Source organism: Chiloscyllium plagiosum, chromosome 17 (genome assembly GCF_004010195.1).
Source record: "Chiloscyllium plagiosum isolate BGI_BamShark_2017 chromosome 17, ASM401019v2, whole genome shotgun sequence".
Classification (NCBI taxonomy): Eukaryota; Metazoa; Chordata; class Chondrichthyes; order Orectolobiformes; family Hemiscylliidae; genus Chiloscyllium; species Chiloscyllium plagiosum.
In genome coordinates, this window is record NC_057726.1 from 23,333,526 (window position 1) to 23,347,279 (window position 13,754).

General features: G+C 42.4%; 1 protein-coding gene across 1 annotated transcript in view; it reads right to left on the minus strand.

Moving 5' to 3' along the window:
• Positions 1–13,754, minus strand: part of LOC122558277 (beta,beta-carotene 15,15'-dioxygenase-like) — a 38,502-nt gene that overhangs the window by 19,538 nt on the left and 5,210 nt on the right. The window contains exons 4-6 of the mRNA XM_043706674.1: positions 8,108–8,237; positions 5,854–6,001; positions 4,898–5,045 (exon numbers count right to left, since the gene is read on the minus strand). Of these exons, the coding sequence (XP_043562609.1) occupies positions 4,898–5,045; positions 5,854–6,001; positions 8,108–8,237 (426 nt within the window). The remainder of the gene's footprint in view (positions 1–4,897; positions 5,046–5,853; positions 6,002–8,107; positions 8,238–13,754) is intronic.

A 13,754-nucleotide genomic window follows, 5' to 3' on the forward strand; every position in this document is an offset into this window, starting at 1 on the left:
CCTCCCTCCTACCTTTTATCTTTGCCCGCTTGGCACACCAGCCTCATTCCTGAAGAAGGGCTTATGCCCGAAACGTCGATTCTCCTGCTCCTCGGATGCTGCCTGGCCTGCTGTGTTTTTCCAGCACCACATTTTTCAACTCTGGTACTCCAGCATCTGCAATCCTCATTTTCTCCAACAGTTCCTCTGGCAGTTCATTCCATACATGCACCACTCTCTGCCTGAAAAAGCTATCCCTCAGGTTCAGAAGTCACAGGAACAGCAATTAGACCATTCAGCCCATCATATCTGCTCCACCATTCAATCATGGCTGATTGGTTTCTCAACTTCATTCTCTTGCCTTCTCCCTGTAACTCTTGATCCCCTTGACAATCAAGAACTTATCTCCATCTTAAATATATTCAATGACCCGGCTTCCACAGCCATCTGCAGCAGTGAAGTCCATAGATTCACCACTCTCTGGCTGAAGAAGTTTCTCCTTATCTCTGATCTAAAGGGTCTTCCCTTTACTCTGAGGGAAGTCCTATTCTCTCCTACAAATGGAAACATCTTCCCAACATCTACTCTGTCCAGGCCATTGAGTATTGTGTAAGTTTCAATCAGATCTTCTCTCATCCTTCTAAACACCATCGAATATAGACCAGAGTGCATAAACGTTCTTCATCCGTTCAGCAATTCATTCCTGGGACCATTCTCGTGAACTTCTTCCAAACATGCTCCAGGACCAGTACATCCTTCCTGAGATATGGGGCCCAAAACTGCACGCAATACTTCAAATGTGGTCTGACCACAGCCTTAAAGAGGCTCAGAAGTACTTGCTTGTTTTTATATTAAGTTGTCTCAAAATAAATGCCATTATTGCATTTGCCTTCCTAACCACTGACTCAACTTGCAAGTTTACCTTGAGAGATATTGGTTAAGCCACTATTGGAATATTGTGTGCAATTCTGGTCTCTTTCCTATTGGAAAGATGTTGTGAAACTTGAAAGGGTTCAGAAAAGATTTACAAGGATGTTGCCAGGGTTGGAGGATCTGAGCTGTAGGGAGAGGCTGAACAGGCTGGGGCTGTTTTCCCTGGGGCATCGGAGGCTGAGGGGTGATCTTATAGAGGTTTACAAAATTATGAGTGGTATGGATAGGATAAATAGACAAAGTCTTTTCCCTGGAGTCGGGGAGTCCAGAACTAGAGGGCATAGGTTTAGGGTGAGAGGGTAAAGATAAAAAAGAGACCTGATTAGATTAGATTAGATTACTTACAGTGTGGAAAACTAAGGGGCAACTTTTTCACACAGAGGGTGGTACGTGTATGGAATGAGCTGCCAGAGGAAGTGGTGGAGGCTGGTACAATTGCAACATTTAAAAGGCATTTGGATGGGTATATGAACTGGAAGGGTTTGGAGGGATATGGGCCGAGTGCTGGCAGGTGGGACTAGATTGGGTTGGGATATCTGGTCGGCATGGACAGGTTGGATTGAAGGGTCTGTTTCCATGCTGGACATCTCTATGACTGCTGGACTAGAACTTCGAAGTGTTATTGCACTCCAGACTTCTGAATTTTCTCCCCATTTAGAAAATAGTCCAAGCCTCTTTTCTTCTTACCAAAGTGTATGACCTCATACTCATGTTGTACTCCATCTGCCACTTCTTTGCCCACTCTCCTCACCTGTCCAAATTCGTCTGCAGCCTCCCCACCTCCTCAATGCTACTTGTCCCTCTACATGTCTTTGTATCATCTGCAAACTTAGCCAGAATGCCCTCGGTTCCTTCATCTAAATTGTTAATGTATAAAGTGAAAAATTGTGGCCCCAACACTGAGCCTTGCGGAACACCACTTGCCACCAGCTGCCATCCTGAACAGGGCACATTTACCCCTACTCTCTCCTTCCTTCCAGACAGCCAAGCTTCTATCCATGCTAGCACCTTGCCTCTTACACCATGGGCCCTTATCTTACTCAGTCTCCTCTCCTGAAGAAGGGCTTATGCCCGAAACGTCGCTTCTCCTGTTCCTTGGATGCTGCCTGACCTGCTGCGCTTTTCCAGCAACACATTTTCAGCTCTGATCTCCAGCATCTGCAGTCCTCACTTTCTCCTCAGTAGCCTCTTGTGCAGTACCTTGTCAAAGGCCTTCTTGAAGCCCAGGTAGATAATATCCATTGGCTCTTCTTGGTCTAACTTGCTTGTTACTTTGTCAAAGAATTCTAGCAGATTTGTCAGGCATGACCTCCCCTTGATGAAACCATGCTGACTTTGCCCTAGTTTATCATACACTTCCAAGTATTCAGAAATCTCATCCTTCACAATGGATTCCAGGATCTTGCCCACAGCTGAGGTTAGGCTAATTGTTCTGTAATTTTTCATCTTTTGCCTTACTCCCTTTTTAAACAGGGGTGTCACATCAGTGATTTTCCAGTCCTCTGGGACCCTCCCTGATTCCTTAAAGATCACCACTAATGCCTCCACTAAGTCTTCAGCTATCTCTCTTAGAACTTTGGGGTGTAGTCCATCTGATCCAGGTGATTTACCAGGCTATTCAGTTTTTCTAGCACCTGCTCCTTGGTGATGACCACCATACTCAGCTCTGCCCTTTTCAGATCTTTTCCTTCTCACCTTAAACATAATCTTGCTTCTTAAATTCTTAAATTGATTTATACGCACTGGTTGCTTGTACTATGCTAGGCCAACCACAATAGATGATCTTATCTTAAATTAAGAATTTGCAACTTAAAATTTGTAAGTAAATACCATTTTAAACCTCAGAAGCCCTAAAACTTACAATGGATATTTCACCATTTCTCTTTTTCGCTGGGTGCCTGATTAAATGAATGCAGCAAATCGTACATTGTTGTGGTTTAGATTGGACAGAGCTGAGTTGTTTGCAGATATAGTCCAAATATTGTTTATGTGCAGGGCCTCAGGATACCTTACTAACACCCTGGGGACACTAATATTCCATCTGGTTGCCCCAGTGTTGCCCACTTGAGATTGCCCTATTTTGAGTTTTGGATATTGAAACTGGATAATTTGAACTTTGCTGCAGTTGATTTTCAACCTTTACCTAATTAAATATCTAGACCATAAGATATAGGAGCAGAATTAAGCTATTCAGCTAATCGGGTCTGCTCTACCAATCAATCATGGCTTACCTGTTTCTCAGCCCCATTCTTCTCGTAATCTTTGACCCCGTTACTAATCAAGAATTTATTTATCTCTCTCTCAAAGATTCACCATCCTCTGGCTGAAGAAATTCCTCCTCATCTCAGTTCTCCTCAGCTGCAGCACATTTGTCAGCATTTTAATCTGATTAATGAAATAACATTGAACTAAAGGTGTAATTGTCATTTATTGCTGATGTGTCGAGGAGCCCTGAAAGCATCAGCTTGTTTCTCTCACCTCCAGGTCAATAATTCCAGATTCAGACCAATTTAGAGGTGACCACTGACTGTGGTCAATGCTGACATTTCAGTAAAATCCAAGTGTCTCCTTTAGATCCTGACCTAGAAGTCAGTTCATAATCAGTTCACTCATGTTAAGTCTTATGCATATGTAAAGCAGGGGTCTAAACTGCCCAAAAGGCAAGTTTGAAGTTTATCTTACTTCAGAGCCAAGAGGATCAGGAGTTCTTCTCCCAGCTCCTTATTAAATCTAAGGCCTACTATCAGCCACCATTCCACCCCTCCCAATTGTCTCCTGCCTTTCCAGAAAATCTACGTTATGAGCTTACCAATCTTGTCATTTCCCATCGCTGTTCTCTCACCAAACTCCTCCATCCCCCCACAATAACAACACTATAACTACTGAGCTGTCTCTAGGATTGTAGTCAAAAAGTGTTGCACTGGAAAAGCACAGCAGTTCTGGCAGTATCCGAGAAACAGGAGAGTTGATGTTTGGGGTATGAGCCCTTCATCTAGGCTCCTAACTGAAAGCCAAAGCTCACTAGTAATATCAATCCTGATCAGGCAGGCAAACCAATGTTCCCTGGTATTGTTGACAGCCTTATTAGGTGCCGACACACCAGGATCACACTCCAATTCAAGAGGACTTCACTTTCTAAATCTTCACATAGCTATCTGAAGAAGTGCAGAGGACTTGCTGCTCAATTATCCTCTTTCAACTATCGTCATTCATGCATGGGACATGGTCATTGCTGACAAAGACAACACTTACTACCCAGCCCTAACTGCTCTCTAGGTGGTGGTGGTGAGCCTGCAGAACAGTAACTGGACTGCAAATATGATCCCTGGGACTGCCTAGGCTCATTATAATGAGTTTCTGGATCAGTGGTGCTGGAAGAGCACAGCAATTCAGGCAGCATCCGAGGACAGGCAAAATCGACGTTTCGGGCAAAATCTGGTTTCCAGCATCTGCAGTCATTGTTTTTACCTCATTATAATGAGTGACATGGAAGGAATTTCTTTCTTTTCTTATACTTCCAGATGATGTTTTGGCCAAAGTAATCTCAATAAGCCTTTACACTTTCACACCCTGCTGTAAAAAGTTAATAAGGACCTCAAATACAGAGAATCTGAATACTTCACATCCTTCAGAATATTGGACAACACAAAGACATTAAAAATAGTTTAGTCAACAAATGAACAATATGGTGCGGTACTGAATTATAAAATAGACTCATCTGGACTCTTACTTCTACTACAATAACACAGTGAGAACATTGGTGTCCAAGTCTGACTTGTAATGAGTGGAAGGTAGGAAGGACGGAAGGGATAAGTCAACAGATTGCTACTAGATGCAACTACTCTAAGGAATAATTTATTGAAATACAAATACTGACAGAACACTTTGGTGAAAGGAATTACCAACATCACACTGAATCATACATGTAAACTAAAATCAAAACCATCTTCAAACTTTCCAACATTGTAAATCTCCATCAAGGTACCTGGCTTTGTATTTGGTATCTTCACAAACAGGTATTTTGTTTTGCCCTTCTCAGCGATGGAGGTGCCCATATTGTAAGTGTTTCCATCTCCATCATAATGTGGATGCGATGTTGCCAAGTTCAGAGAAACATATTTTGTGTAGTCAACCTATATAAATATACCAAAGATAATCGATGCAACTCTTATCTTTAACGTACACTACCATTTACTGTTTTAATGGCATACATTTCATCATGGTTGCGCACATATTAAAATGTTATAGCAGAAATTCAATTGCAGAGTATTAGAACATCAGGAGAAATTAAAAATTAAAGCTGTTTATTACGCTTCCACCCATAAAACTGGTGACACACTGACTGGATCCCGAGGTATTCTATCATGAAATGCAGTACACTGCGTGACACAAATGGCTGTTCAGAGGGCTTCCAATGTCTTCCCCACTAAGTAACATGCTCACTTGAAGAGTTTGTGCAGAGTCAATCAGTCAAATGGCCTCCTTCTGCACTGTAACACATGCGTATTGCATTTCAAGGCTCTAATATGTTTGTTCCATGATAAAGTAAAAGCTATCAAGTGAAACCTCGACAATCCTCAGAGGAAGGATGAAGTGTTCAGAGATACTCAAAGGAATTAATCAGCTCAAGCAGAGTAGAGTAATCTTTTGCCTACTCACTCACTCAAATGATATCGCGGAGGTTTGGAAGTGAATAGCATAGATATCATCATTCCTTCCAAAACATGGGGTTTAAAGCCATTGGAGTGATAACTTTAATTCAGGAGGAAGGTTAAAACAGGAGCATTCCTGATTAACTGGTGCAACCTAAAGACATCTAAAGTATTTGACTGTTGTCAGTGTGTTAATTAAACATTGGCGACCATTCCCATGTAAACACAACAGTTCATTGAGTTGTCAAATATAATTCTTCCAATAGAGCTTTATTTTAATAAATCTCACCTTCTCCAATGTTTCAAGAGTTCTAGGATCTATCCTTCTGATGTAGTTGACCTCTGATGAAGCAAAGAAATCCTCACCATATTTAATTATATTGATCAAACAGTTATCAGTGAAATCAGGAATAGCGTGTGTGAGATAGGAAACTGCTCTGTAAAATAAAAACAAAGGCATGTTGCATGCTTATGTTTGTTTCCCAGTTTGAGACAAATGCGATGTAACAATTTATGGAACTGAATGTATAAAATCAATTGTTTCTGCAATATTGGTGAAACTCAAGTTGCATATGTTATTGGACCCTAAAGATATATGATATCACTAAGATTGTTGAAAGAAGGCAGAGAAGAGACGATAAAAGCTTTGAGGCCATAGTAAAATGGGGGGGGGGGGTGGTAAATCATACAGAAACAAATAAAATTATGAACTTAATAGATGAGATAGAAGTAGAGAGGTTGTTTCCACTGACCGTTGAAACGAGAACAAGCGGGCATAGCCTCAGAATATATGCCAGCAGGTTAAGGACTGAATTGAGGTGGAACTTTTTCTCCCAAAGGGTTGTGAATCTATGGAATTACCTGCCCAGTGAAGCAGTTTAGGTTACCTCATTCAAAGTTTTAAGGCAAAGATAGATAGATTTTTGAACAGTAAAGGAATCAAGGGTTATGGTGAGAGGAAAGGTAAATGGAGCTGAGTTCTCGACAATGTCAGTCAATGATCTTATTGAATGGTGCACTAGCTCGATGGGCCAGATGGCCTACTCCTGATCCTATTGTTAATGTTCTTGATTCTAGTTTTAAAATCCACCTTAAACATTGCAAATTTTGTTACTTAACAAGACACTAATTGGCAATTGGTCAAGAAGGAGGAGAAGGAAAAATTCAAAGACCGGCAAAAATTCTAATCAAGTTGTAGGCAAACCATTGATGAATTTACCAGTTTATTTGCAGAAATTGCATACTGGAGAGATAAAAGGTGCTCAGCAGAGGTGCTAAATATAAATTATCAGAAGATTTTTAATAATACATTCCATGAGAATAATTCAGGTGTATGGAATATGAAGAAATACAACTGCGAGGACAAGAAGATGGCAGCCCAGAAAAAAACGTTAGGATCATTGAGTTTTGCTTTGACCACAGGTAGTAGTATTTCAATAATGGGTTAAGATTTGTCCTTGATATGAACACATAATTGTGGCTGCAAATTTGCTAATAAAACAATATGAAGGATTATAAAATAATTAAGGAAGGAATGGACAAGATAAGAGAATAAATGATGCAATTTCATGTGCAGAGATGCGGAATGATATATATGCAAGAAAAATAACAAGGAATGGATATTTGTATTTGGTCCAAAGACTCTCAAGGCTATGGGATTTAGTGGGCAGAGATCTAGAGATCCAAACTCCCTTCGTAAAAACATTTTGGGTCCCTCTACATAAAATGGACTGCAGTGGTTCAAGAATGAAGCTCACTATCACCTTCTCAACAGAAGCTGGGATGGGCAATACATGCTGACCCGGCCATCAATGCCCACTTCCCATGAATTAAAAAAACGTGCCAGTGGAGATAGGTAAAGTCATAAATCAAAACTTTTTTTTATAAATAGGAGCATGGAGTGCAACAGTCATAAAATAATAATGAATTTAAACAGCAAAGTTGTCACATCACAGTTTTTGTGTACTGTGTACAGTTGTGGACACTTTTTCGTCTTAAAGACATTAAAGCCATTGAGGTATTTGACACAAATCTGCCAAGATGTTGGGAAACTACTGTTTAAGAAGATACTTGAGAAACTTTTACCATTTTCACTGGAACATAGAAGGCTATAAGATATGCAATGCAAGCTTTTTAAATGACAAAAAAATTGAATAGGGTGAATAGGGTCAGACTAGCTTCGCTACTTGGAAAGTTGATGATAATATGTGTTACGTTCAAATCATCACTTAGGGAGTGAGAAACAGTTTTAGCTGGAAGAAATAGCTGTGCCTGAGGTCTGATTTGAGAATGGAGTGCTTGCCACTGGATTGACTGAGGTGAAGCTTAATACTTCCTTTTTGTTAAACAGAGTTAATTTTGAAGCAGATAAAGGTAGAAGGCCAGAACAGTAATATTCGTTTGGGTTGCTCTCGGAAAGAGTTGGCATTGCATAACTGGCCTGATTGCCATCCTTTGTGCTGCAAATTTCAACTATTCCATGACAAGGATCAATTTGTTAACCAAAATAAATAGGAACAATCAGTAGATTCCTTCATGCTTACTTGGAAAAAATGTTCTTGCACGGATCTGGGTAAGCCATTGTGCCAAATTCTGACACCACAATCCTATTAGCTTCTATGTTAGACTTGTAAGTGTCGCTGCGAAGATACTTACTTCTGTAGAACACCTCACCTAGATTTAAAAATATAGAAAATGCCAGTAAACATTGTGGCTAGTAGAAATCAATTTCCAATTACCCATTCCAGTCTAGGAAGCTTGGAATCTGAACTTTGTGATGATCATTCACATTGTGTCTTGCAGCTTTATGCAACATGCTGCATTACCTTCAATTGCCACCAGTGGTCCTCCTTTCAAATGCAAGTACACCCAATTCAAGTTTGGAAATCATTGTGTCTAATTAATACAATAACATTAACTACATTTAAAAAATGTGTTTTTAAATCGGTAGCTGGAATTAGTTTCAGTCCCTGATTCACTTTGAGGGAGCATTTTCCAATGAGGATTAGTTATGTCCCTTTTGGAATATTGCATTCAATTCTGTTCTTGCTGCTATAGGAAAGATGTTGAGAAACTTTGAAGGGTGCAGAAAAGATTTACGAGAATGTTGTTGGGGTTGGAGGGTTTAAACTGTAGGAAGAGGTGAATAAGCTGGGGCTGTGTTCCCTGGAGCATTATAGGCTGAGGGCAAACATTATGGAAGTTTATTAAAATCATGAAGGGCATGGATAGGATGATTAGCCAAGGTCTTTTCCCCAGGGTACATTAGTCCGAAACTAGAAGGTATAGGTTTAAGGTGAGAGGGGAAGGTCTTAAAAGGGATCTAAGGGATTAAAAGGAATCTGCCTTTTTGAGCAAAGGGTGGTGTGTGTATGGAATGAGCTACCAGCAGAAGTGGAGGAGGCTGGTACAATTACAAATTTTGAAAGGCACCTGGATGGGTATATGAATAGGAAGGGTTTAGATGGGTATGGGCCAACACTGGCAAATGGAACTAGATTAATTTAGGACATCTGGATGGCATGGACAAGTTTAACCGAAGGGTCTGTTTCTGTGCTGTACATCTCTATGAGTCATCTTTTGACAAGCATTTCAGTGGAATTTTTATTTTGATCCCAGTTTTAAAGTAGAACAACAGTCAAACAATGATTTTACACATCTTAGAATATTTACGGATAATTTCCCTTACGTACATGGGATCTAGAACAGAAAACAGTCCATTATATTTGTTTGTAAAGGTAGAATAAGAATTTCTTTCTCTTACCAAGTTTTCATCATTACCATCCTTACCTAAGGACATCTTTCTGATAATATATTCAAAAAATATACCTCTTAAAAAAAGAACTATGGGAAAGATTGAAGAAGTGGAAAAAGTTGTAGAGCATTCCCAAAGAGCTGGGTTAAACATGTGGGCTGAATGGTTTCCTTCTGTATTGTGGTTGAAGGTTATTTGGCATCCATGGGTGCGGAGGTGTGGAGCACTGTAGGACTCTCACAGGGAAAACACGGGGAAAGAGAAAGAAGAGGATAGATGATGTCAGAATGGTGAACGTGATCGATCGGGACTTTGGTGAGGCATTCGACAAGCTTCCGCATGGTAGAGTGATTACCAAAGTTAGATAACATGGAATACAAGGAGAACTATCCATTTGTATGTGGAATTACACCTGGAGCCTATGATGCAACAAACAACATGTTTGATTACGGATCCTGACATTGTAGTTCGACTCTTGCTTGGCTTGAGAGCAACGGAGATTTTGGGCGGCACGGTGGCTCAGTGGTTAGCACTGCTGCCTCACAGCACCAGGGACTCGGGTTTAATTCCCACCTTGGGTGACTGTCTGTGTGGAGTTTGTTAAGTCACATCATCTCTCAACCACCCACTGCCTGGAGTTGTTGATGAGCACCTTGACCATGCCCAGTCACAATCCGACATGGAGGTCTCCTAGACTGTCCATTCCCTCCAAATTGGGGGGGGGGGGGCATGGTGAAGAGTTAAAGGTCATGGGAGAGGGACTGAAGTATCTCCAGAATTGAGGAGCAGCCTCGTTAGCTAGTGGTAGAGGGGCAGCAACCTCACACATATTATGTAGGTTGATTAGGGGTCAGTTACCTTAGTTTGATGGACCGAGGGTTGGGAAAGTAGGATCTTCATGGGGACTGAGTTGGTACGCTATTGGTATCACTCTGTATTGCAAACCAACTGCACCATGAAGATGCAGTCACCATGAAGATCCCACCCTCCCAACCCTCTGCCTGTGGCACGATCATCCTCAGGTTAAACCACTGCCGGGTATCTCTCTTTGATGAGAGACCAACCTTATGGTCCTCTGGGACTATGATCACTTTTGCTATGTAAGTGTGGAACACAGATTCTTCCAGGCTATAGATATTACAGTCCAGGAGAATGTGAACTGGCTTAACCATATATTACTTCGGGATGCTGAGTTAATATTCTTTGCTCCAAATCCCTGGTGGGCACAGAGATGACTCTGACATAGACAGCTACCCGCCAGGGTCCCCTACTTCATCCAGATGGTAGAATGAAATGCCTTAGCAGATTCAAATGGCTGATGTGGCCTGGAAAATTGAACTTGAGCAAGAACAGCTCATATAAGAAACCTCTCATGGTGTGTCAAATTTTGTGGAGGGATTTTCTGAGGGGTGCCTCAGGTTGTTGGGGCAAAGACTTTGGACTCTATCATTGATGTTAAATTTCATCCAAATGGAGGTCAGCAGAGAAGGAAGTATGCCACACACCTGAGCTACCTTGACATCTCAAACGCAGTAAAGCCAAACACTTTTTGTTTACAATTCTTATAGATTTGGTTTCAGGTTAGATATGTGTCATGACAGTTCTGGCCTATCTTTATTTATGGGGTTGGAGGAATTGGAATGGATTCAAGTGAATGCCCAGTTAATGCCAAGCATCTATTCCCTTTCTGAGGAAGGATACTCTTGCTCTCGAGGAAATGCAGCGAAGGTGTACCAGGCTGATGCAGGGGATAGCGGGACTAACATATGAGGAGAGATTGACTAGGTTAGAACTGTTTTCGCTGGAGTTCACACGAATGAGGGAGATCTCATAGAGACCTTTAAAACTCTAACAGGACTAGACAGTGTAGATGCAGAGAGAATGTTCCTGATGATGGGTGTGTCCAGAACCAGGAGCCTAGGATTCAGGATCGATCATGGAGAAGGAGATGAGGAGATATTTCTTCATCCAAAGAGTGGTGGGCCTGTGGAATTCATTACCACAGGAAGCAGTTGATGCCAAAACATTGAATGTATTCAAGAGGTGGCTAGATATAGCACTCGGAGTGAATGAGATCAAAGGTTATGGGGAGAAAGCAGAATAAGGCTCATGATGAATGGCTGAGCAGGCTCAAAGGGTTAATATAGAATTAATAAATTACAAGCATAATGGACCAATGGAAGCCGACAGTGAAGCTGGTCTTTACAACTGAAAGGTGAAATGCTTGGAACAACACATTCTGTATTTTCAATTCAACTGCAAGTTGAAATAATGCAGAATCCTTTCTTCCATCTGCTGCCAACAGCTAAACACAAACTGTCAGGCTATCTAAAGAAGCACATTTTTAAATCTAGAACTGCTCTTGCAATGTTACATTAAGCAGTCACTGCTCTCATAGCACAGCTATTAGTTCTATTGCCTCACAGTACCAGGGACCTGGGTTCAATCCTAGCCTTGGGTGACTGTGGAGCTTGCACATTCTCACTGTGGCAAACATGAGGACTGCAGATGCTGGAAATCAGAATCTAGATTAGAGTGGTGCTGGAAAAGCACAGCAGGTCAGGCAGCATCCGAGGAGTAGGAGAATCGATGTTGGGATGAAGGTGATAGGTCTGAGAGGAGGGTGGAGCGGATAGGTGGGAAGGAAGATTGGCAAGTAGGGCAGGTCATGAGGATGGTGCTGAGCTGGAAGGTTGGAACTGGGGTAAGGTGGTGGGAGGGGAAATGAAGAAACTGGTGAAGTCCACATTGATGCCCTGGGGTTGAAGTGTTCCGAGGTGGAAGATCAGGCATTCTTCCTCCAGGCGGCGGGTGGTGAGGGAGCGGCGGTGAAGGAGGCCCAGGACTTCCATGTCCTCGGCAGAGTGGGAGGGGGAGTTGAAATGTTGGGCCATGGGGCGGTAGGGTTGATTTGTGCGGCTGCCCTAGAGATATTCCCTAAAGCGCTCTGCGAGAAGGCACCCAGTTTCCCCAATGTAGAGGACACCGCATCGGGAGCAACAGATACAATAAATGATATTGTTGGATGTGCAGGTAAAACTGATGGATGTGGAAGACTCCTTTGTGGCCTTGGATGGAGATGAAGGGGGAGGTGTGGGCGCAGGTTTTGCAATTTCTGCGGTGGCAGGGGAAGGTGGGTTGTTGGGGGGCGTGGACCTGACCAGGTAGTCATGGAGGGAACGGTCTTTGCGGAAAGTGGAAAGGGACGGGGAGGGAAATATATATCTGGCGGTGGGGTACATTTGGAGGTGGCGGAAATGTTGGCGGATGACGCGGTTTATGCGAAGGTGGTAGGGTGGAAGGTGAGGACCGGGGGGGTTCTGTCCATGTTATGGGTGGAGGGACAGGGTTTGAGGGCGGAGGGGCAGGATGTGGATGTGAAGCACTGGAGGGCATCTTCAACCATGTGGGAGGGGAAATAACGCAATTACTCAGCACCCTGGGTTAATGGGGGTGTGGGATGATCTTCAGAGGATCAGTGCAGACTCAATGGGCCAAATAACTTCTTTCTGCACTGTGGAGATTCTATGATCTCACAACCACAATACACTCTTCACAGGAGCAAAATCCCACTTTAAATATCTCTGGACCACCAAATGAAGCCTGTACTGAAAGTCTCTCCAGGCTGTCTTTCCTCCAAGGTTACTGTACACACTAAAAGGAGGAAAGAAGTTTCATGACGAGGTATTCGAGGAAAAGGGACTAATTTCCATGAAACTGCACTCACTTAATCAGATGTTTAATAGAGAAGGTTTCACATTTTTGGATCATTGGAATCTCTTTAGGGGTAGAAGTGACCTGTACAAGAAGGATAGATTGCACCTAAATTGGAAGAGGATTAATATACTGGCAGGGAAATTTGCTAGAACTGCTTGGGAGGATTTAAACTAGTAAGGTGGGGGTGGGGGGTAGGACCCAGGGAGAAAGTGAGGAAAGCGATCGATCCGAGACCGGTACAACTGAGAACAGAAGTGAGTCAAGCAGTCAGGTCAGGCATGGACAAGGTAAGACTAATAAATTAAGCTGCATTTATTTCAATGCAAGGGGCCTAACAGGGAAGGCAGATGAACTCGGGCATGGGACTGGGATATCATAGCAATTACGGAAACATGGCTCAGGGATGGGCAGGACTGGCAGCTGAATGTTCCACGATACAAATGCTACAGGAAGGATAGAAAGGGAGGCAAAAGAGGAGGGGGAGTGGCATTTTTGATCAGGGATAGCATTACAGCTGTGCTAAGGGAGGATATTCCCAGAAATACATCCAGGGAAGTTATTTGGGTGGAACTGAGAAATAAGAAAGGGATGATCACCTTATTGGGATTGTATTATAGAGCCCCCAATAGTCAGAGGGAAATTGAGAAACAAACTTGTAAGGAGATCTCAGCTATCTGTAAGAATAATAGGGTGGTTATGGTAGGGGATTTTAACTTTCC